The sequence below is a fragment of the Sorex fumeus genome, unplaced genomic scaffold, assembly GCF_029834395.1.
Source record: "Sorex fumeus unplaced genomic scaffold, SorFum_2.1 ptg000024l, whole genome shotgun sequence".
Lineage (NCBI taxonomy): Eukaryota > Metazoa > Chordata > Mammalia > Eulipotyphla > Soricidae > Sorex > Sorex fumeus.
The window spans coordinates 1,174,886-1,199,782 of NW_026606081.1; the positions used below are offsets into that span (position 1 = coordinate 1,174,886).

Here is a 24,897-nt window from a genome sequence, read left to right on the forward strand (position 1 = left end):
GTTCAGTTCCTCCGCCCCTCTCGGAGAGCCCGGCCAGCTACCAAGAGTATCTCGCCTGCACGGCAAAGCCTGGCAAGCTACCCGTGATGTATTCGATATGCCAAACACAGTAACAACAAAGTCTCCAATGGAGACGTTACTGGGCCCACTCGAGCAAATCGATGAACAACGAGAGGACAGTGCAACAGTGCTATATATTGTGTCTTGTTTAATACAAAATAAAATGACTGCATTTTAACCATCCACTTATTTTTTTAATTTGAATTGATATATTTAATATATATTTAAATACCAAAGTAATTCCATTCATATTTTTACTTGTAACAATCGTATTTTAATTCAGTCTCTTATTTTTGGATCTGAGGGCATGTCTAGCTGTGCTTAGGGCTTACTCCTGACTGTGTGCTCAGGGATAATTCCTGATGTTGCTTAGAAGACCAAAGTGTTCCTGGGGATCTGGTCAGCTGTGAACAAGGAAGTGCTTTACCTGCTGTACTATCTCTCCAACCCATGACTTCAGTGTTGAGTATGGAATTTATATAACTATTATAAAAAGTCAGGTTAACTTATTAAACAGGTCACATCCATTTTGCAATCTTTCCCTTTATATGATTTTTGATATTGCAAGTCATACTTTTTTCCCTTTTGGTTATTTGGCCACACCTGATGGTGCACAGGACTTGCTTCTACCTCTGAGCTCAGGGATGACTCCTAACAGTTCTTATGAACCATATGGGGTGATGGTAACTGAACACAGAACAGCTGTGTGCAAGCTTCCAACTCACTGAACTAATTCTCCAGTGCCTTGAAGTCATACTTTTCTGATTTTCTACTTATAAATCTAAATATATATGAATATGTACATATATTGCTAATCAAATATATTTTATATATCTAGTTAGATGTATATTACATATACATTACTAGTTATATAAGGCTATTAAATTACCTTATGCAAAAAAAAAGTCCCATAGTGGAGGATAAACCTAATTAGAAGATAAAACCCCTTTGTTTAGCCTTCAAAAGAGACTGTACCCCAAGTTGTAGTTTAATTATTTAAACTTAGAAATTTTCAGGTTGCCACTGAGCTGAGCTACAGGGACTCTAGGGGGGCAGGGTAGCACTGGGTCATGTTTGGGCCACACCCAGCATTGCTCAGGACCTACTCCTAGCTCTGTGTTCAGGGATATACCCTGAAAATGCTTGGAGAAAACATACGGTACCAAGAATGGAACTGGGGTCCCCTATGTGCAAGACAAGAGCCTGACCCCCTATATGATCTCTTAAGCCACAAGATTCTTGACCTTCAAAAGTCAAAGTGTCATTCTAAATAGGCTGATTCACTTTACAAGGCAGTGATGGGTAACTAATCCTCCTTTCCTGTAAAACGTGGTGCTGCGGTTTACAGAGAATCAGCTTGAGTTCTGGGAGCTACTTATCTACATTCTTTCCTCTGTATCATTCATTTCTACTGATTTCATCCATTTGAATTTCTAGGATAGAGGGGATATTTTTTCTTTTAAATCATTGTTTTTGGTGCTGTTGTTATTTCTGTGTTTTAAGAAATCGGAAGTCTCAAACTTAAATATTTGGATAAAACACAGGATAGAAATATTGCATTCACTTTTGAATTGAGAAAAGCTTTCTTCTTTTAGGATGTTTCTTATCTCTGTAATGCTGAAAAGAATGGAGAAGATAATAGGCTTTGGGGGCAAGAAAAACTATACTTCAAAGATTTTGTAAAATAGTGGATTATGAATATAATACATATGCATTGGAATTTCAATGTAAAAATAATGACATCGAATGGTAATGATAATAGTGAAGAATTATCTTAAAAACAAAAAAGAGAAAGCTCAATGGGAACAGAATAGCTTTTGGTCTGTGCCTAAAAACAACTAGGTCCTAAAAAGTATTCATGGGTATTAATCTGATGAAGGAGCCAATTGGAAATAATTGCATGCTCCCCCTTAGTCTATTAGTACTTGGAAGTACTTCTATCAGACTTGGAAGAAGTTAATTGTGCTATGGGAGAAGAAATAAAGCACAGAAATGCATTCTCAACTTAATAATGAAGGAAATAATATACTTTGTTTCTTAAGTTAGCACAGTCAAAAAGGATATTATTTTGCTTTCATTTATGATAATTAAGTTCTCTGAATTACTTTCAATTTGCATTATATTATGAACTGTACTATGCTATGTGTTCTTCGTTTTATATGCTAGTGAATATGTTTGATAATACCTGCTGAACCTTTTATTTTAAGTATTATAATTTGCATATACATATATACACTATTAAATCTATTGATATTTGATGAGAGGAGAGGTATTTTTGTTTTTTTTAGGCCACACATGCTTGTGTTCAGGATTACTCCTGACTGTGCTCAGGGATCAACCCTGGTGTGCTTGGGAGATCATATGTAGTCTCAGAACTGAATCCTGGTCTACCACATGCAAGACAAACCCCCTACAACCCCTTGTACTGTCGCTCTGGCTGGATGGAAGGTTTTACAATAGACTTATATAAAAATGCAGTTTGGGGGCTAGAGCAGTAGCACAGCGGGTAGGGCGTTAGCCTTGCACATGGCCAAACAGGGTTCAGTTCTCTCAGCATCCCATATAGTCCCCAGAGCACTTCCAGGAGTAATTCCCGAGTTTAGAGCTAGAAGTAACCCCTGAGCATTGTTAAGTGTGACCCAAAAAGAAAAAAAATGCAGTTTTATCAAATTTTTAAAATGACAAATTACAAGAACCAAAAAAATGCTATTAGCAATGACTGTGCAAAACAAATTTAATGAGTGAGGCTTCTTGCTTTTAAAAGCCTCTACCTTTCAATTCAGAGTGCTCAGGTTTACTCTTTATTTTTGTTTATTTTCAGGTGGGGGGGCCACAACTGGATGTGCTTATGGGGGTTACTCCTTTGTTTGTACTCAGGATCTCTCCTGGAGGATTTGGAGACCGTTTAAGGTGCCAGATATGGACCCCATCAGTCACGTGCAAGGAAAACTATCTCTCTGGGACCTCAAGTTTGCTTTCCTGGTTTCTCTTTTTTTCTCCCCTTTATGATGCCAGTTTCAGTTATTCTTCAGGGAATTCTTCAGATTGCAACATTATTCCCTTTGGACTACCTATGGCTGAACTTGGTAGTCCTTGCTAAGATATTGTGCTTAGAATAGTTCTTAAGTGAATAGTAACTTCAACACACTGTTTTTCTCTATTTATTCACATGTACTTGTTAGTATTCTTGGAGTTATACCAACAGCTCACAACATTTTTTTAAAGTTTTTATTTTCCTCGTTAAGACAAGCTATTTTTATGTCTTACCCTGATATTAATGAATCATAAGTTTTGCATCTCAATGTAAAAGTAACCAATACACATTCCTCATGCATTCGGGAAGATTTTAATAAAATTTGAAGAGATTTTTTCCTGAAATAATTGCTGGATTATCCCAATGGCACTGTCCTTTTTGCACAATTTATTTTATTTATGAGTCTAATCTGTGGGAAGTCAGAGAGCCTAAAATGCTGTCTCTAAAAATATAGGATTCACCAAAGTGATACAAATGAATTCTTTCAGGGTGCTAAGACATCGTTTGGTAAATGAGTAGCTGTACTTGGCTGAAAAATATGACTCAGAATTCTGAACCATAAAATTTGTCCCATAGATAATTTCTTCACACCCAGACAATGCTTTCTTCCTCTGTCTTCTGATCTGATCTCTGTCTTGTGTTGCATGGTTCTACAGGCAACTTTCTTTTTTGCAAAACTTACTGGCTTAGCTTTTCTACTAGTGATTTCCACATAACAGAATAAGATGTGTAAATGAGACTATCATAACATATGGCACATTTCAGGAAAAAAGTAAGCAGATTCCCTTCCCGTTGCTGTTTTTCAGCTTATGGAATAGCAATACCTGATGAGTTAGCAGAGCTTCTGAAACGTGGCAAGCAATGAGAGGTAACGTTTGTGAGGATCATTTATAAGAGGGAGACATATTAGATGGGAAACATAATCAACAAATACTAGGAAATCCTAGAGCATTTACCTCCCCAACATCAACACAGATTCATCCTATCATCACCACCCTATTTTTTCTGTTTATGTGTAAATTGGTTAACAAAAAATATCAATGAATGGAGCAATAGTATATTGTCTTGATTCTGGAGATTTTAATAAAAATGTATACAATCATGGATAACGTAAGTTCAGCCAACAATGATGAGTCTCTACAGGTACCCTAGGTGTATGGCTGCTAAACCATTGCCTATTGTGTTGTGTACTCTAAGTTTACAAAAATGCTAAATCATCTTACGATATATTAGAACTTTTTTAAATGGTAAATGATTCTAATTATCACTGTCACTGTCCTCCCTTGTTCATCGATTTACTTGAGTGGGCCCAATAACGTCTCCATTGTGAGATTTGTTGTTACTATGTTTGGCATATCAAATACATCACAGGTAGCTTGCCAGGCTTTGCCATGCGGGCAAGATATTCTCGGTAGCTTGCCGGGTTGTCCAAGAGGGGCAGAGGAATTGAACCCGGGTTGGCCTGGTGGGCCATGTGCAAGGCAAACGCCCTGCCGCTGTGCTATTCTAATTCTAGAGAGGTTAAAAAATAAGGCGGTTAAAAAATATCATTTTCATCACTTATTTTCCTCCCAGACACATACAGTTACTGATTTATTCCCTTAAGATGAGTGGGATCTTCCAGTCTGGGAACTTTGGCCCAATTACGCTTTTCCTTGACGAGTACAAGCACAAAATGATCCCCTCCCTGATTCTGGATCTGACCGTTGGCTGTGTCTTATCTAGGTAGAATCTGAGATCAAAACCTCTTTTCTCTTTTCACTTGTGGAAAAATGCTTTGTGAGCCAGTGGGTCCAGGTAGGGTAATTGATGGGGAGCAGGAGATAAATCCGAATTACAAGAAGAGAACAAAAATTAGTGGATAATTAAAATGAAGAGTACAAATTAACATAGATATAAAGAGCTAACTCCACATATTCATATTTTTTATTTTTAAAAATGTAGTTTTCAGAAAAAGTTTAATTTTCATTACAGAACTGTTGTTTACAAAGTTGTTAATTGAGTTTTAGCCATATAATATTTCAACACCATTCCACCACCAGTGTCAACTTTTCTCCACCGTAATCTACTTCTGTTCCCCCAGCTTCCCACCTACCATCTTGACCGGCATATTACAATGTTTGGTGGTTGAGGCTTAAGTCTATTTTTACTGTCGTATTTGTTGAGTTTGTGCTTTAGATTATAACTGAACCATTCTCCCACACCACTGGTATAACTAAAGCCCTGGTCCCTGCTCCCCATTACTTCTCTGCCTCTCATCTTCTTCCTTGCCCACTTGATTTCTTTCCTTGCATCTTATCCCTAAGCTCTGTGTTCAAGGGTGACCTGGGCATTCCTCTTTTTATTATATTACATTTCTTCATATAGTTTTTCTATATACCATATAAATGAGACTGCTCTCACAGGATTCATCTTGCATGTATACTGCAAGGATAAGTGATCATGTTCTACATGATTCAGCACTCACATCATAAACCCAGTCAGTGTAACTTAGAATTTGCCCAAGGAATCATAGCTTAAATCTTTGAACAGTAGGGAGTTGGGGTTTCTGTATCTATGTATTCAAAGATAAGATGTAGGAAAGATGAATAAACCATATTTTGAGGTTTTATTTGTGTTATAAATTAGTTAATTGTGTGACTTCAGAGTTTTTCAGCTAATGATTATTCTGTCATAAAACAACCCTATACTTAGTGACTTATAGTCATAGTTTGTCCTCTGATCTAACTGTGCTTAATTCAGTATTTACCACTTTTGGTCTCTGAAAAGTGGTTATAGTAAAATGGATCTCAAGTTCTGAGTTAGCTGATCAAAATGCGTCTTGAATGAAGGGCATTTGATTTTGGATGCCATTTGGAATCTCAGAAAGCGATGTTAATTGTTAATTTTTCCATGTGGCTTATGCCATAGTAGTTACATAGGGTGTCTATGATCTAGTCTTAGATGTTCCTGAAGTCCACTCTGCCGCATTCTGTTGCTCATCAAAGATAACGTATTTCATAGGAGGTAAGACTTCATCTTTTGCTGTGAATAGCTGCGAATAGCAAGATGAGTGTACAGGGAGGGAAGGGAATGATGGAAGCCTTCTTCAGCGAATTGTTTGCTCTTGTTCTGCAGGTGCTTAGAATTCTTCATTTCCAAAGTTAACCAAGACTGGATAATATTTAAAAGATCTTAAAAAACTGACTTTCTGGCTTTTTGTATTCTAGATGAATGAATTTATAAGTTACCTTCTCTACAGAAACTTTTCAGTATGTTACGGATGGATTTGCTTGCTTTCTTTGATTCCATCATGCAGGTCTTGTGTGTATGTCTTATGTGTACATACTAGCAATTATATACTGGTATCATCTATGAAAAGTAAAGAAAAAAAGTAAAGGCCCTCCCATTGATCATCGATTTGCTCCAGTAGGCCCAGTAACGTCTCCATTGGAGACTTTGTTGTTACTGTGTTTGGCATATCGAATACGTCACGGGGAACTTGCCAGGCTCTGCCGTGCGGGCGAGATACTCTCGGTAGCTTGCCGGGCTCTCCGAGAGGGGCGGAGGAATCGAACTCGGGTTGGCCATGTTGGCTGCTTGCAAGGCAAACACCCTACCGCTGTGCTATCGCTCAATCCTTGATATTTGTTGTTTTAGGGGCCATACCCAGTAGTAGGCCATACCCAGGTTTATTCCTGGCTGTTCACTCAGGGAGCACTCTTGGCAGGTTCTGGGGACCATATGTGGTAATGGGGTTGAACTCAGATTGTCTACATGCAAGGCAATGCTTTAGCCACTGTGTACTATTGCTCTGACCTGATCCTGGAGATTTTAATCTAAAATTTTAAATACAGGAGAGAAGTGCTATAAATCTTGGCCTAAATTATTTTGGTATGGATTAAACATTAAAAAATTCTATATTCCTTCTAGAACTGAATTGTCTAGATTCTATTTCATAAATGTCCACTATTGATAAAATTTTCACTGTTTTAAACATTTTATTTTGCTACATATGTATGTGTGTATAGATAGATAGATAGATAGATAGATAGATAGATAGATAGATACACACAAGTATATATTCTCTCCCTCTCTTCCCCCTCTCCCTCCCTTTCTCCTTCCCTCCCTCCCATCCTCTCTCCTTAGCCCTCTAAGGTACAGCTCTAGAGACTCAGGGCCAATCCTACTGATAATTAGCAAACCACCACATATGTATAAGCACTAGGGTTTTGCAGTCTCAGATGTCACACCCTGGTTGTGCTTGAAGGTCTGCAGAACTACGGCCGGCAGTGCTAGGGGTTAGGACAGGCAGTGCCAGGGATGAATGAGATTCCATGCATGCAAAAAAAATGCCCCAACCTGTGCTAGTTTCCAGGCTTCAAATGATGTATCTTATAAAATACTATCTTTATATCTCATTTTATTATTTTGTTGTACCACTTCTGAAGCTTAATGTGTGTGTATGTGTGTGTCAACATAAACATCCATTTTGTTCTGCACTGACATTGATATTTAAAATACAGTGAGTGTCTAGCACATTGCTTTCACATTCTTGGGCTTCGTTGGTAATAATGGCATTTCTGCATAGAGTTCAATCCTAAAGGTTTGTGATAGTTACGTGGGTAGAGTCACAACTCCAAAACAATCTTAGCTACATCTTCTTGGCTGTTACCCCTGGAAACTTGACCCTCCACAGTAGTCTGGGCAGAAAGACTTGCCTTTCTGCATCAGCTCCAACCACACTTTTAAAAATTATTACCTCTGTTAGATTTTGAAAGGATTTTGGACTTCTCTTTCAAAAAATTTAATGTGACTCTTACTAAGAAAACAGTAAAACTAATGGGCTTGTCAGCAGAGGTAATGACAACTAGCTCATAGTGAACTTATTTAAAAATACCAATAAGATGTTCCTGACTTTTCCTTTCTTAGCAAATATCCCAAACAAACTCCTTAATATGTAAGACTGTATTGGAATTTGATTTATTTTTTAACCAATTCCTTTACAGAACTTCAACCAGCAAGATAGATTGCTCTTATTTTTGCAGTTTTGGTCATGTGATTTGAGATTTTGCTGATCACCCTTTCTAAGCAATGAATGTTGCAATTGGAAAACCATAGTTTAAACTCATGTTTGCCTGTCTCTAGATAATCATTGTTTCATTGTCTTATTTTCTGCTATGCCTTCAAAGAATTTCGTACTCCTCTCTATGCGTGGAACAAATTATAATTACTCCCAAACAGTGAGAAAAAATAAAAATAAAAAATTATTAAAGAGTGTGTTATGAATTTCAGGCAAAGAGTTTGAGATTACTTTGAGTAATTTAATTTGAGAATGCAGTTTTCTAAGGATTCTATTATGCTATATTATTTTAAAAATATTTTAAAAGGAGACTAAGCAATCAATATTTATGTAATTATCCAGTTAATTTTCTTCTTAATGGAGCGATAGCACAGCGGGTAGGGCGTTTGCCTTGCACGCAGCCAACATGGCCCACCCGAGTTCGATTCCTCCGCCCCTCTCGGAGAGCCCGGCAAGCTACCGAGAGTATTCGATATGCCAGACACAGTAACAACAAAGTCTCCAATGGAGACGTTACTGGGCCCGCTCGAGCAAATCGACGATCAACGGGAGGGCATTTACTTTACTTTACTTACTTTATATTACTTAATGACTTAGTATAGAATCCTGTCAATGTGAATTGCTGTAATTTTTTCATTTATTTAATACAATTATTTCAATATAAATGTAAGACAGATAATCTGTTATATATATATTTTTTCCTTTTGTTAATAATCGATGAGATGGGAATGAGGAAAGTAATGATGCATTCACAATAAGGAAAAATATTTTGTAGTCATTTTAAAGGTTTGAAAAAATGAATGTATTTATTTTTACCTTTAACTATATACTTATCTTATACTTCTAATGGATTGAGTTTTCTGCATCTAAAATTTGGAGCTAGAAAATATTTAAATAGGAAGTTGTTAAACTCTGATGAGCCCAATACTTTCGTACCATAACAAAAAAATAAATTAAATTAAATAAAGTAGTAATAATGACAATGGAATATGGTTTATTTACTATAAAAGATTATACATTTAAGATACCTTGAGGATATAAAAAACTATAAATAAAATAGCTAATTTTCTTTGCTTTGTCAAAATTTTTCAGTAAACATGACTTCACTTTTCATTGTAGTTTTATTTACAAAGTACATAATACACGTAATATAATGATTATTTTCCACATAGATTGTTTGAAACTTGTGCAGGATTTCATTAATGTGTACCTTCTCAAGCTTCCAATTGCACTTTTTTTTTTGATTTTTTGGGTCACACCCTGTTATGCACAGGGATTACTCCTGGCTCATGCTCTCAGAAGTTACTCCTGGCGGCGCTCAGGGGACCATATGGGATGCTGGGATTTGATCCCGGGTTGGCCGCGTGCAAGGCAAATGCCCTACCCACTGTGCTCTCTCCAGCCCCCAATTGCACTTTGATGCATTTAGATATTTAATTAATAAGTGACTGATATGCCCAAAGTTTATTTCTTCTGTCAAAACTGCAAAATTTCTTGGTGTTTTTCTTATTATGTTAATACTTTCATTTATTGTAATGGTAGTGTAAAATTGAGCTGTATAATTGAAAACTGGTCAGACATTTATATAGCATATAGTAATTTTATGCATGTTATATTACACATTTAATTGCAGTAGAGAGTATTGCATTCTAAATTTTGGTGAAGTGGCAAGCCAAAACAGTTATAATAGTAAACATTTGCTAGAAATGAAGTTTAACATTATCACTGAAATATGTTTATATGATATGTAAAAATGTGTTCCTTTTTGATAACTACTGTTTTTCTGTTTCTTTTTCCTTTTTCTTTTTTATAATTTGCTGCTTGCCATTGCAGGAAGTAGAGGTTTGTATTCCGCTTTTGTATTTCTATTTAATTTTAGAATTTATATGAATCTTCATTTCATAGTCACTCATATACACTCAACTCAAATTTTTTTCTGCCTTAGGATGATTATTTCCGCACTTGGAATCCAGGAAAGGCCTTTGATCAGGGTAAGAATCTAATTATTTTTAAATGACAATCTTTATATTTATAATCACCATATTTAAATTTATATTTATTGTCTGGTAAAATTTTAAATACTAAAGAGGACAGATTAGATAAATGAAAAAATGTGATAATTGCTTACAGTTTAGAAAAATAGAAAGCATTCGGCATTATGGTTTTGTCAGGAAGCCTAAATTTAGATAATCTTAGACAACAGAGTTGGGATTTGAAGGTACTGTTCCCATGTTTGCTTATAGATCCAAATCACTTTATCAAGTGGACCTACTAGGAAATTAATGTGTGCCAAATATCAAAACAAATGATCACTTTTCACTCAATATATGGGGGGAGGGGAGAGAGAGAGAGAGAGAGGAAGAGAAAGAGAGAGAGAGAGAGAGAGAGAGAGAGAGAGAGAGAGAGAGATCAAAAGTACCTGCCAAAGAGGAGAGTGGGAGGTGATGGGAGCAAACCTGGGGACACTGGTGCTAGGAAGGGGACACAGGTGCTAGGAAGGGGACACTGGTGGAAGGATGGAGGGATGGTTGTTGGGATAATACATGACTGAAATCTAATCATGAACAGCTTTGTAAAGGTCTAACAGTAGTTCAATAAAAAAATTTAAATAAAATAAAAAAATAAATAAAAATAAAATGTAGCAGATTAAGGGGTCAAGGATATGTCCTAAAGAGATGGAACATATCCCTGGCATGTGAGAGCCCCCAGACCTTAGAACCAGGTGGCACATTCCCATACTCGAACCTACGTGACTGGAGCTCTGGTGACCACAATACCAGGGACACTGAGCACCCCTAGAGGCCCAGGCACTGAAGCTGGGAGCTAGTGTTACTGGGAGAGGCCCTGAACTCCACCCTCGCCCCTGCCAGGTACTGCATATGAACCTTTAAAAAAGTAAGAGAATGAATAAAATGCAGTAGATTGGTATTAGATTCACGGGGCTCTCAGAAGACCCCAAAGGTAGGTCATATAAAATTAAGATTCTGACACTGCTGCCCACAGTGCTTCTTATTTGATTAGTTACCTAAAATGTGTGTGTGGAACGGGAGCAGAAAGGGGAAAATGCTATTTCTATATATGCTATGAGAAGAGAAGAATCAGAATCTATGCTGTGATACTTAGATAAATAATTCAGCATATTTGTTTGTTAAGCTGAACAATGGTGGACTTAGGGTCTTAAAATTTACAACAGAGGAAATATCTCTCTTAGCAGTAATAATCTTTGGAAATATGTGACTATGTGAAGGTGCGCCGCTTAAACATAGAAATCGCTTTTAAAAAACGGTTATACTGTTATTCTGGGTATTAGTTTTGTCTTCCAAAATGATGACTTCATATTGAGGATGACTGACTGTGACAATAGCCAAAAGCTCTCAGTGAGATCCAGTCTGGATGAATTTAGGAGCTGCTGTAAATAATATTAACTGTTGTTTGGAACAGTCATTCATAGGCCATCCTGTCGTGCATACTGGTTTCTTTCTTCTGTATTTAGTAACATCTCACCATTGTTATTCAATGGCTTTATTTATCACTTAATCACTTAACTTCCCGTTAGTCGTCGATTTGCTCGAGCGGGCGCCAGTAACGTCTCCATTTGTCCCTGTCGCGTGCTAGTGTAGCCCAATGGCATCTCTTCGCTCCGGGAACATGGAGGGCCTCAAACCGATCGTTCATGACCTTGACAAAGAAGTCTGACCATCTGGTAGGTGGGCGGCCACGCGGTCTCTTGACATCCCGTGGAATCCAATCAGTAACAGCTCTAGTCCAACGGTCGTCTTTAAATCTCATTACGTGACCAGCCCATCTGATTTTCGACACCTTGGCAAATGAGACAGCGTCCCTGATCCTTGATCGTCGACGGATGTCAGAACTCCGGATTCGTTCTCTCATTTGAGTGAAACGTGATATTCCAAGCATAGCTCTTTCTATTCTTCTTTGGGAGACCTGAATGGCGTTCTCATCTTGTTTGCGTAGGGCCCAGGTCTCTGAGGCATATGTTAATGCAGGAAGAACAGTGGAATCAAAGAGATGTGCCCGGAGCCGGAGGTTCTTCGTCCTCTTAGCTATTTCTTCGACGTTCTTGAAGGCGTTCCAAGCCGCTCTCTTCCTCCTGCGCAGCTCGGGTGCCAGGTCATTTGTCATGTTGACCTCTCGACCTAGGTACACATAGCTGTTGCATTCGGAGATGGTCATTCCATTGAGAGCGAATGGGGCGTCAGGAACAAGGCTGTTTCTCATAAACATTGTCTTCGTAAGATTCAGCTGTAGTCCTACCTTTCCACACTCACGGTCAAAGTCGGCCAGCATTTGTGCCGCTTGGCTGATGTTTGGTGTTATTAAAACAATGTCATCAGCAAAGCGGAGGTGGTGTAGTTGCCGACCATCTATCTTCACTCCCATTCCTTCCCATTCCAGTCGTCGCATGATGTTCTCGAGGGTGGCACTGAAGAGTTTTGGTGAAATGGTATCACCCTGCCGCACCCCTCTCTTGACATCAACGATCACTTCTTTGTAGAATGGTGAGATCCTGGTAGTGAATCCGCAATACAGCTCACGGAGGATCCTGATGTATTGGGCTTGAATGCCCTGATTGGCTAGGGCTTCAATGACCGCTTCCGTCTCAACAGAATCAAAGGCCTTCTTTAAATCAATGAACGTTAAGCAGAGCGGCATCTTGAACTCCCGAGAAACCTCAATGAGTTTGGTTATCGTGTGGATATGGTCGATGGTGCTGAATCCTTTGCGGAACCCTGCTTGCTCACATGGTTGTCCTTCATCTAGTGTTCTGCCAATCCTATTCAGGATGACTCGAGTGAACAACTTGTAGATGACAGACAATAGGCAGATCGGGCGATAGTTGCCAATGTCATGGATGTCTCCCTTCTTGAACAGTAGTACGGTCCTGCTGGTTTTCCATTGAGATGGAACCTTGCATTCAGACAGGTAGCGAGTGAAGAGCCGAGCCAGTGTATTGATGAGTACTGACGGCAGGTTCTTCAGGTGTTCAGGTCTGACCTTGTCTGGGCCGGGTGCTGTTTGCTTCTTTACTGACGAAATGGCGTGTCGGATTTCGGAAGGGAGAACGTTGGGAACGACATACCCATCCTGTGGAATTTGGTATGTCGGCAAGTGGACATGGCTATCGAAGAGATTTGAGTAGAAGTCATGGATAATCTTCTCCATTGCCATTCTGGAGGATGTGATGGATCCATCAGGACGTCGGAGGGCAGTCATCTTGGTCTTATAGTTGGCGAAGGACAGGCGGGCGTTACGAATACTTTTCCCGGCTTCTGCCGCATCTACCAGTACTTCTGCTCTTCTCTCTTTGAGGTCTTCCTTGATCGCATCTCTGCACTGCTTTGCAAGCTCGGACGTTAGCTTGCGGTTGCCTGAGGCATGCGCCAAACCACGCTGGCGAATTAGCTCAAGAGTTTTCGAAGATAGGCGACTTTTTGTGGCTATCTCTTTTTTCTGATATCAGCTGGTTCTTGAGGCAAGGTGAATGCTTTAGTGGAACCCAGAGGCTTTAGGGGGTGCAGGGTTCGAGTATGAGTGGGTGATCGTGTGGCTCCCCTTTGCCCACCATCGCCTCTTGCTCCACGATCTGTCAGCGGCGGGTGGGCGTGGGGCTGAGGGGTGGCCTGAGTGCGGAGCCTACGGGACTTGCATAGAGCACGGCCTGGCTATCCCGACCCTCCCTGCACGGGACATCGCTTTGCCCTGATCCGGAGCCTTTGGCGCAGGCATCACATGTGTAAAACCTTCAGATTCACTTCAAGGGGCAGGGCCTAAGACCCCTGCACTAGCAGATCCAGTTGTAGTCTCTGTTTTGATTGATTGCTGTGATGTGGTGGGGCCACACGGTGGTTTGTTCCCTGCCGGAGGGTGGGGTTTTAAAAGAAACTTTTTCATTATTATTGTTTTGGTTTGCCTTGTGTACCACATCCGGAGATGCTTAGGGTTTACTTTTGGCTCTGAACCCAGGAATTCCTGATGGTGGTACTCAGTGACCATATGGGATGTGAGGAATGATCTGGCTTGGCTGCATGCAAGGCAATTTCCCTGCCTGCTTCACTGTCTCTGATCGCAACTTTTTTGGGTTTTTTCTACATCAAGAATTTTTGCTTCCTAAGGTCCAGTTGCAAAGCATGCCACACTTACGATTTCTCAAGTGTTTGTATTTATTGCCGAATTCATGCAGGAAAGAAGCCTCATATAAGTAAATAATGTGGAAACGTCTTTATTGAATCCTCAGGCCTTACTAGGCCTATGAGAATGAATAGTGGAGAGAAAATTTTATGTATGTAATGAATGTGAACAGGGCTTCATGGACCTTCAAGCTTTAGTGAACTTTGTAAAATTTATACTGGATGAGTTGATCCCCTATTAACGATCTATAAGGTCAGAATCTACCCAGATAAATATCCCACTGGCAGACTTCCACTCTCGACACTACTTCCACTACCCAGCCGTCGCCACACTCCAGGACGCTTTCCAGACCCGCGCGACAGCTCCGGCCGAGACCCACGCACAACTGAAGACCCACAGAACAAGGTAAGCGGAACTCTCTGAGACCTTGGACTCCAGGCTCGGCGGACCCAGGGACAGAGCTTCTCTGCTTGCTCCCACCACCACAGGTGACAAAGGGATTCTAATTAGGAGCCCCACCCTACCCTGCCCTGTCTGCTTCCATCAACCACCCAGGGATCGAATTGTGCACAGGAGACCCACCCTACCCAGATAAATATCCCACTGGCAGACTTCCACTCTCGACACTACTTCCACTACCCAGCTGTCGCCACACTCCAGGACGCTTTCCGGACCCGCGCGGCCGCAAGCGGCCGCGCGACACATCATAATACACTAAATACCCGTCTTCTGGAATTGTCGTACCATATTTGATAGGGTTCAAATATGGTAACACCTACAAGGGTGATTAGAGGTCACCCCAAAAGCCTCTATACCTCTCGGAAAGACTGGCAAGCTACCGAGAGTATTCCGCCCGCACGGAAGAGCCTGGCAAGCTATCCGCTGTGTATTCGATATGCCAAAACCAGTAACTACAACTGGTCTCATTCATCTGACCCTGAAGGCTTCACCGACATGGCAGCACTGAGAAGGATGAGAAAGGAGAGGCCGACAAAATCTCAAGGCCGACCTAGGCTGCCACAACGAAGGAAGACAAAAATGATCGTCTGTACTTTCAATGCACGTACGCTAGCATCAGATGCATCCATCGAGGACCTGATGGTACAAGCGCGAATGATCAAGTACGACATCATTGGTCTGACCGAGACAAGAAGACACGAATCTCACCATGCCATTTTCGACACTGGAGAAGAATTGTTCCTCGGAACATGCGATAAAAGAGGTGTTGGAGGCGTCGGTGTCCTTGTCAACACAAACTTGGCCAAGAGCATTGATTCATTCGAATGCCTAACAACCCGAATCGGACGTTTACATTTGAATAGATGTGGCTCACTGCCTGCAGTTTCTATCTTCGTTGTCTACGCACCAACGTCTCATTATGATGAAAGAGAAATCGAGAAGTTCTACATGGAGCTAGAGAAGTTCTATAAAGTAGACCACACCTTCTACAAGATCATTGTGGGTGATTTTAATGCCAAGATAGGACCGAGAAGATCAGCTGAAGAACTTCACATCGGAACCCATGGCCTAGAATGGAACGAACAGGGTGAGAGACTGTCTGAGTTCATCATGTCGACCAAGACCATTCATGGTAACTCACAGTTCCAGAAGGCAGAATCTAAACGATGGACATGGGAGTCTCCCGGTGGACGATTCCACAACGAAATAGACCACATCATATTCAATCGACGGTTTTGCCTGACTGATGTCGCTGTTGTCCCAAAATTTCGAACGGGATCGGACCACCGTCTCCTTCGTGCAAAATTCTACTTCACAGAGCGGGGAGAAAGGGCTGCAAAGTTCAAAAAGAGAACTCCCAGAACGACCACCAACTGGGAACTCTTTGGTACTATTGCGGCAACATGGGAAGATGCCATTGTTGACAACATTGACGAGGAATATGATCGACTGGCTTTATTTATAGAATCTTTATTTAAAATGCCCAAACAATTTTTGATTTGGATATTGATAAGACACATCAATTGGTATAAAATACAGGCAATTGTAATAAAAAGTAATAATGTGCAGGCTGAGATATGGTTGTAAACTCTTTGGGAAATGATTTTTCTTTTGATCTCATAAAGCTTGGAAATTAGATATATTTATGAAACGGGCATTAACACTTAAATTTGTTAAATTTGTACATCCTGCTACAATAATGATGCTTTTTTTTCTAGTTAAAATATTGTATGAGGAGCTAGAGAAATGGTACAGTGGGTAGGACTTTTGCCTTCCATGCTGTCAACCTGGGTTCAGTCCCTGGCATCTCATATTGTCTCCTGAGCACCACCAGGACTGATCACTAGGTACAGAGCCAGGTGTGAGTTATGAATACTGCTGGGTGTCCCCAAACAACCCTTATTCCAAATAGATGAAAGTTAAAAACTGAAAAAAAAAAACTAGTTGTGCATATTAGAGCTAGAGCAATAGTACAGTGGCTAAGGTTCTTAGTTTGCAAGCTGCTAACCTGGGTTCACTCCCCAGCACCCCACAAGGTCTCCTAGAGCCTGTTAAGAGTGATGACTGAATGAAGAGCCTGGAGTAAACCCTGAGAATTTCCAGGTGTGGCCCCCAAATCTCCCAATTTTAATTTAAAAACTAAAAATATGTTTACTTTAAACTATTAATCCATAAAAATTTATCATATTTATGAGTCAGAAGCTAATGGTATGAGAATAACGAATATTCCCCAAAACTGTCCTACCTCTAGTCCTAGTTATTTGGTAGTTACTCGTTACCTTTATACCATCTGGGCAGGTACATGAGTAGATGAGGAAGGTGAGGCACTGAAGGAAATGAAGCTCTGCTCAAGCTCAGATTCTCAAAAAGTTGCAAACATAGCAAGAAGTCTGAACACGGAGGCCTTTAACATTGATATTCACTTCTGTTATTCACAGGCTGGAGTGATAGCACAGTGGGTATAGCCGACTTGGGTTCGATTCCTCCTCCACTCTTGGAGAGCCCGGCAAGCTACCGAGAGTATCCCACCTGCACAGCAAAGCCTACAAGCCACCCTTGAGTATTTGATATGCCCAAAACAGTAACAGAGTCTCACAATGGAGACGTTACTGGTGCCCGCTTGAGCAAATTGATGAACAATAGGAGGACAGTGCTACAGTGCTATTATTCACATGATAGCACTAAAATGAAATAATGGTATGCTGTTGGTATTTGCCACTTTAGATTGTAAAGAAATCAGCAACTTTATAGTGTGAAAATTCCTAGTGGACACAGGGATTTAGAACTGTTGATGTTCTATATTCTGCAGCAATATTTTGTAGATTTGAAGACTCTCTTTTAATAAGGCATTATGGATGTGTTCAGATCTCAGGGCTCTTAGGGGACCATCCCGTGTTGCTGGGGTCCACCAGGGTGATACCTTGTGGTGTTCAGAAGATCACTTGGCGCTGTAGTGCGTATCCATTAGCTCGTTGAGGTCTCTCCCTGGCTCAGTCTGAGTTTCAATTGAGCCTATAAAGTTTATAACATTTAAAGTTTATGTTAGAAAAAGGAAAAATGGGGAAAACTGGAGTGAGATTTGTTTTCTATGTGAGTTTGGATTTGAGGCAAATTAAGTAACCAATTTGTAGACTGTGCTAAGCTTGAGAAAAATTACCCTGTTTTTGTCTAGCTCTGAATAAGACAGATGATGTAAATCATCTGCATGGAGTAGACTTGAAATATGTTAATTTCTATTGTTATTTGTTCTTTCTGATTCTAACAGAACCTTCAGTTAAGTATCATTTTCATAATCTTATTGATTGTGAAACTTAGACAGAAATAATTTAGAAGATGTTTTTATGAGTGATTATAATTTTAATATATTGGGTTTATATTTTTTCTCAGAAATCTGTATAATATTACTTAAAGTTTTTTATCATGACTTTCTTTTAGGGGGGTAGTGTTTGCAAGTTTTCTGAAAAAGTGAAGTCAAATCTGAACTTTAACATTGTACTTTTTATGCTAATAACTATCATTTTTACCATGCTTATTTAAAACTATTTTAAATTAATTTCCTAGAGAATTTTCTATAAAATATAATTAAATTATAGTGCCAGCAACAAACATATTGATTAATATTTCATAAAATGAGTGGTATAATTTATCAGCACAAAATTCCTCTCCATATGCATAAATGTGCACTTAAGCTTATATAAACATGCTGATATGTATTTGAATAATCCCAGATCATCCCTTTGATGCCTTTACATCTTCAGATAAGCTTCAAAGTAGAAATCAATTGCTAATTGAAATGAGGTTGTTTTTCTTTTTTTCTGATTTAGCTGTGACACATTTTTTATGTCCCTTTTTTTTCTTCCATTGAAACATTCCACTTTTCTTTAATAGTAAAATAATAAGAGTTTGATGAAAATATAAGAGTTTCACATGAATTTAACTAAAACTATTTTGGCAATGGAAAATCTGCTATAAAATTAAAGACAGCATGTTGATGCCAAAACTAAATTGATTTGGATTTCTCTGCTAAGCATTTTCTGTTCCATTACTTCTGTTCATTAGTGTGGCTAATCATTGAGTTGAGTCAAACAGAAATTGGCTGAAAAATAGTTTTAATGAGGACATATATCTTCTTGAATACAGCATAAAAATTATATGGCTACTGTGACAGATTGACATGGGAGTGGCATGGATTGAGCTACTGTGATAAATAAATTAATCAGTGTTTTGGATATATGTGTATAGCTTAAAAAACTTACTGTTTTCCCCCCATTATGTAGCTCTGCCCCATTTGAGGTTGTGGATATTTGACCTTAACTCAAAGTCATTGAAATTTTTAGCAGTAATTGCTGTTCATTATTTTTAAGAATATGTGATAAAATGTTATGTTGATAAAGGCCCTATTTACTCATCTGTTATTTTCTCCATTACATAATATTTAGATGTTTTAAAATGAAAAATTAGAAGCTGAATGTACTTTCCCAATTTTTTCCTTTCATTCTCCAAACCAGTTTGTGGTTAATCTACTTGGTATCTCTGGCAGTGAATTATAGTAATTAAAAAGCAGTCAAAATGACTTTCAATAGATTCAAGATTCCAGGGCCAATAATTTCAGTATTACTGGTACGTTTCCTTGGTGCCTGTAGATTGGAGGGATGGCGGGGGGGTGGGGGGGGGAGATAACGAATCAGAGATAAGAACAGTAGCTGTGGATTTGATCTGCCATCTTATCATGTTACAGCAGTTTTGCTCTGTGTTCATTTCCTAAATCTGCATGTTTCTAGGAGGGGAAGTTTGACTCCCACTAAGCTGTTAGAATTTGATTCAGCAAAACGTCGTAAGGAAGTAGTAGTTTAGAAGATAATTCTGAAACACATGCTACTCAAATCTAGCCAGGAGGGAGACTGTCAACAGTGTCTGAGAAGTCGCTCTTCTGATGATTGGAGAGACAGTAGAGAAAAGAATCAGTTCTTTGAAAGGGCACATGTTCTGCCTAGTCACATATATCCATTGTCTCTGTCTTTTTCAGAGCAATTCTTAGAGCTTTATCTGATTCCCATTAATTTTTCCCATTTATTTGCAGAATGTCTCACTTATTCCAAAAGTCACAACATAACGTGTCCCTTTGCAGCCAGTCTTTAGTTATAATGGAAGAGCTGGTGAGATTTCATCGGGAGCTTTTATTCCCTTCAATGAACAGAGCTGTTCAGTGTTACAACTGTAATCATTTCTGAAATTTAAAAAGGACAAGTGATTTGAAAAAATGTACCCTCAACTTCATATTCAGATATTATCATAAATAAAACACATGGTACATGTGGAGTATATAATTGCAGGTATTCCTTTTCAAAAGCCTTTCATTTTCATTTGTTTACACAAAGATCAGTTTTGGGGGCCCATGTTGTGATGGCATTCTTTGACAGTAGTCTCAAACAGTAGATAAGTCTGATCCACAGTTCACAATAGAGGCATGGTAATACTATAATGCCGCATTGTTTAAGAGCTTGGGGACTTTTTGGCATTTGTCTAGTGGAAAAATTGCACTTTCAGAATGGAAACTTAATGATGCAATATACAAAGATGAATATTATGTGGTTGCAATATTATATAAAATGCATCCAGTCACAGTCCTCCCGTTATTCATCGATTTGCTCAAGCGGGCCCAGTAACCTCTCCATTGGAGACTTTGTTCTTACTGTGTTTGGCATATCGAATACGTCACGGGGAGCTTGCCAGGCTCTGCCGTGCGGGCGAGATACTCTCGGTAGCTTGCCGGGCTCTCCGAGAGGGTGGAGGAATCGAACTCGGGTTGGCCATGTTGGCTGCGTGCACGGCAAACACCCTACCGCTGTGCTATCGCTCCAGCCCATAAAATGCATCCAGGTTAAGTGTAAATTATTATATTACTTGATCTGAAATATTAATGATCAATTCACAATTATTTGTTATTTTTATACAATTGCTGTCATTTGTGTCATTAAAATGCTAATAGTCATGTCAATTTTATGTGCTAATTACATATTTTGGTCCTCTAGAAAACTTGGAGAGAAATTAGATATACCCCTAGAAAACAATAGTAGATGTTTATTCACTCTATTAGATTTAAGTATGTAAGAAATATAAAGAACTTCCTGCTGAAAAATTTGCTTCCTCACTTAACATTCTTATTTCTTTATATAAGAATTAACTTTGAGGGGCTGGAGCAATAGTGCAGCAGGTAGGGTGTGTGCCTGGCATGAGGCTGATTTCGATTCCCAGCATCCCATATGGTCCCCCCGAGTACCACCAGGAGTAATTCCTGAGTGCAGAGCTGGGAGTAATCCCTGTGTATCACTGGGTGTGACCCCAAAAGCAAGTTATTTGGAGAATCATGAATAAAGCTTCTTTAAATAGTCACATATTGGTCTTTTTATTGACATATATTGCCAGTTTCATTTAAAATACTGAGAATTGTGATTGCTGGCTCATATGAAAAAATATATATATATACATATAGTGACAAACACTAGATAGTCTTACAAAGTGATTGTGTCATTTTTCTTTTCTTCCTGTGATGGAGAGTTGCTATTGTTTCTAATCATCAAACTGATGTTTTTATATAACTAAATTTGCTCCTTAGGTATTTTATCTGAAACCCTTATAAGCATGTGAAATTAAATTGGGTTTTGCTATTTTTTGTATTTCGTGTAAAAATCCTGTGAATGTATAAGATCCACTTCATTCTCTTCAGCACAAAATGCTCTTAAATATGGGTTTTTATTTTTCCCACATACTAATTATTGATATATTTATAATTAAGGGATGCTCCAGTTGTGCTATTTAGCAAATACTCCTAGTGAATACATGAATCCCATGCATGAGCGCTTCATCATATCCACTATTTTGCATGATTCCTGAATTTTCTGCTCTTCAGAAGTTCCCCAATATTTGTATTTGACCCAGACCTACCTTCGTTAAAAACAAACAAAATTTGTTACATGACACCTTATTTTAGTCTTCACTTTTGCTCTTTTAACTCACTGTTATATAAGTAACAATTGCCTTGCTTTACCAGTCACTTTGCAGTATTTGTTACTACATTTGACACATCTAATTAAAGTACTAAATAAAAGTCTAATGAGCGGAAGAATGGAATTTTGAGTGTGCTGTTTTCTCATTCAAATACAAGCAGATGAATTTGTCTGTTAAGCACAGTGGTTATTATTGAGGAAGTTACATTTAATTGTGTTTAACTTATAATTTATATTTGCCTTTTTCTTTATTGACAGTAATTTTGCTTCTCTGAAGTACATTTTCCTAGCTGTTTCACATCCATTCTTTCATTTGACGTACTACACCTACTCAAAAAGAAAAAAAAAGGCAAAGATGTAATGGGAGTAAATTTGTTGTTACTCTACAAGTGAAGAAACTGGGAATAATGTGAGGTTTGGTTTGCTTCTGTGGCACAACTATTAATGAGTACAGTTGGGATAATTCATACCTAGGTATTAATCCTATAATGTCTCACGATGTCATAGTTTGTTTCTTTTATTATCTCTTTTCCCTTTTTCTTTGTATTTTTTCTTTTTCTTTCTTTTTTTTCAGTTTTGAACGAACCTCGTGGTTCTCAGTGATTAATTCTGGCAGTTCAGTTCTTGGGAGACTATATACATTGTTGATGGACTCAAATCCCAGTCAGTGAATACAAGACAAACACCTTAATTTGTGTACTGTCTCTCCACCCAAGTACAGACCTCCTACTCCATTTCTTACCTACTTAGGAGTGATGGATCTATACCAAGATAAATTTTTGTTAACTATGTTAAATCGTAATGTGATGGATTCAACGTTTAATGATAACATGGGACGGGAGAGGTAGTACAGAGGGTAAGGTGCTTTATTTTGCCCACAACCTACCTGCTTTGACTCCTCAGCACCCTGTGTAGTCCCCAGAGCCCTTCTAGAAGTGGTCCTTGAGTGCAGAGTATTGCAAGCTTCCTGATGTGATCCCCAAACAAACAAAACTCCCAGAACTTGATGATAACAGATTTCACTTGTTGAATACCCATTACATGCCACGATTATTTATTAGCTCATTCAGTTCTCACACAGATCAAATTTTATTGCATATATCCTCCCCCTTTTTATTATTTTTCCATTAAAAAGTAGAAACTGATGTTCCATGATTGTGAATAGTTTGCTTGTAATCTTACGTCTGTTTGGAATAAGAACCAGAATTCACATATGTCGCATTTTCTTCTGAATCCTCTTGCTTCTCTGAGCCCTGACCTTGCTCAGCATTGATGTGAGGGTCCTCTTCACTGTTTCTGCCACCTCCTCTTCACTGTTTCTGCGACTTTCCCTTGCAACTGGGAGTTTGCTCTGTGCAAGAAGCTGCTGTAACCACTAGAAAAAGACTTGAATTCTTTTCTCTGTAACAGTTTTGAAAACCACTTAAGCTCATTCAGCTTCTAATCTCTGCCCTCAAAAATGAGAAGGTTGCTGAGAATTAAACTCAATTCGAATCCCTTTTGCTTTCTCTTTCTAGTGTTTTGTAACTCCTTTGAATGGGATGATATTGAATGAGTATTTGAATATTAATATGTATGTGTTGTAACACAATTTTGTTGAGGCTTTTATTTCTATAATTTAAAAAGCAGCTATTTGTCATAAAAAGTATGCTTTGATTTTCAAAAGATATTTGTAAAACTCATAATAATGTTTCGGAAAGTCTTTATTAGCAACCTCATCATGCTTAATGTAAAGTATTTCATTAATATACAGATAGCTGGCAAATTTCTTATTACATATGTTTTTGTTTTAGTTTTGTGGCCACACCTGGCAGTGATAAGGACTTATGCCTGGCTCTGTGCTCAGGGATCACTTCTGGTGGTGGTTGAGGGATTGAGCAGGGGTCAGCTGCATGCAAGATAAGTGTGTTGCCTGCTGTCGTATATCTCTAGGCCCCAGTTAGTTATTTTTATGTATGATAGTCTCCTACTATCTTAGCCAGTCTAATGAGAGGATAAAAATCTCTATATGATTGGTAGATAGAGCTTGCTAACTTACTTTCACAGTCCCTTATTATGAAAGGTAAACAGTTTACTAAATTTATACTTGAAATAGCACAGCGGGTAGGGCGTCTGCCTTGCACGCAGCCAACATGGCCAACCCGAGTTCGATTCCTCCGCCCCTCTCGGAGAGCCCGGCAAGCTATCGAGAGTATCTTGCCCGCACGGCAGAGCCTGGCAAGCTCCCCGTGACGTATTCGATATGCCAGACACAGTAACAACAAAGTCTCCAATGGAGACGTTACTGGGCCCGCTCGAGCAAATCGATGATCAACGGGAGGGCCTTTACTTTACTATACTTGAAATAAAGATAGTCTTTTACATTACCTTGAACATCTGGAGCTAGAATTTATGTGATGTGACATTGAGTCCTATGCCAACCATTATGCTACAGCCCTAAGTGATTACTTACTACTTTTAGCCTTCATTGTAAAGATGGACTAATCATTTACACACTGCAGTGGGATCGGTTGCAATTCCAGTGAAAATCAGGAAATTTGGCAATGAAAATAAACCTGCATGCTAGACAGACAATGGCGTGTTTAAGATTACAAAATGCAGAAAGTGAAGCAGTGTCATTTTAGTGAAATTGTGTGGGCTTGGGCGTTGGATCTAATAAAGTTTAATTATGGGCTCTACTAATTATTAATTCTGCAAACTTGAAAAATTACCCATAGGTAGGGCTTCCAAATTATCATTTAATTTGGAAGAATTCAAAGAGGTAGTGAGTAAAAACAGAGGGAACAGTGTTATATTTTGTGAAGAGTCAGGTGGTGAAGGACAAACACTCTGATTTCATTCACTGACAGGTGATTTGATTTCACTCAAATGAGGGCAGCATACAAGTGAACAAAGTGTAAAAAATCACTGTATTTTATTTTTTTGACTTTTTATACATTGTGATATACAATACTTTCAATTAAAGTGTTTCAGGTATACAATAGTTTCACACCATATGAAACCATAAAAATGCCAGAGTACCCTCCCATTCTCCATCCCATACCTTGGGGAGACTCAGTTCTGCAGGCCAACTCTCAATATAGTTTTATCCAAATATTATATAAATAATTTGGAAACATATTCTA

General features: G+C 38.9%; 1 protein-coding gene across 1 annotated transcript in view; it reads left to right on the forward strand.

The window, feature by feature from the left end:
* The window catches only part of SPOCK3 (SPARC (osteonectin), cwcv and kazal like domains proteoglycan 3), a 405,672-nt gene that overhangs the window by 148,017 nt on the left and 232,758 nt on the right, over nucleotides 1–24,897 (forward strand). The window contains exon 3 of the mRNA XM_056114055.1: nucleotides 10,102–10,147. Coding sequence (XP_055970030.1) covers nucleotides 10,102–10,147 — 46 coding nt within the window. The remainder of the gene's footprint in view (nucleotides 1–10,101; nucleotides 10,148–24,897) is intronic.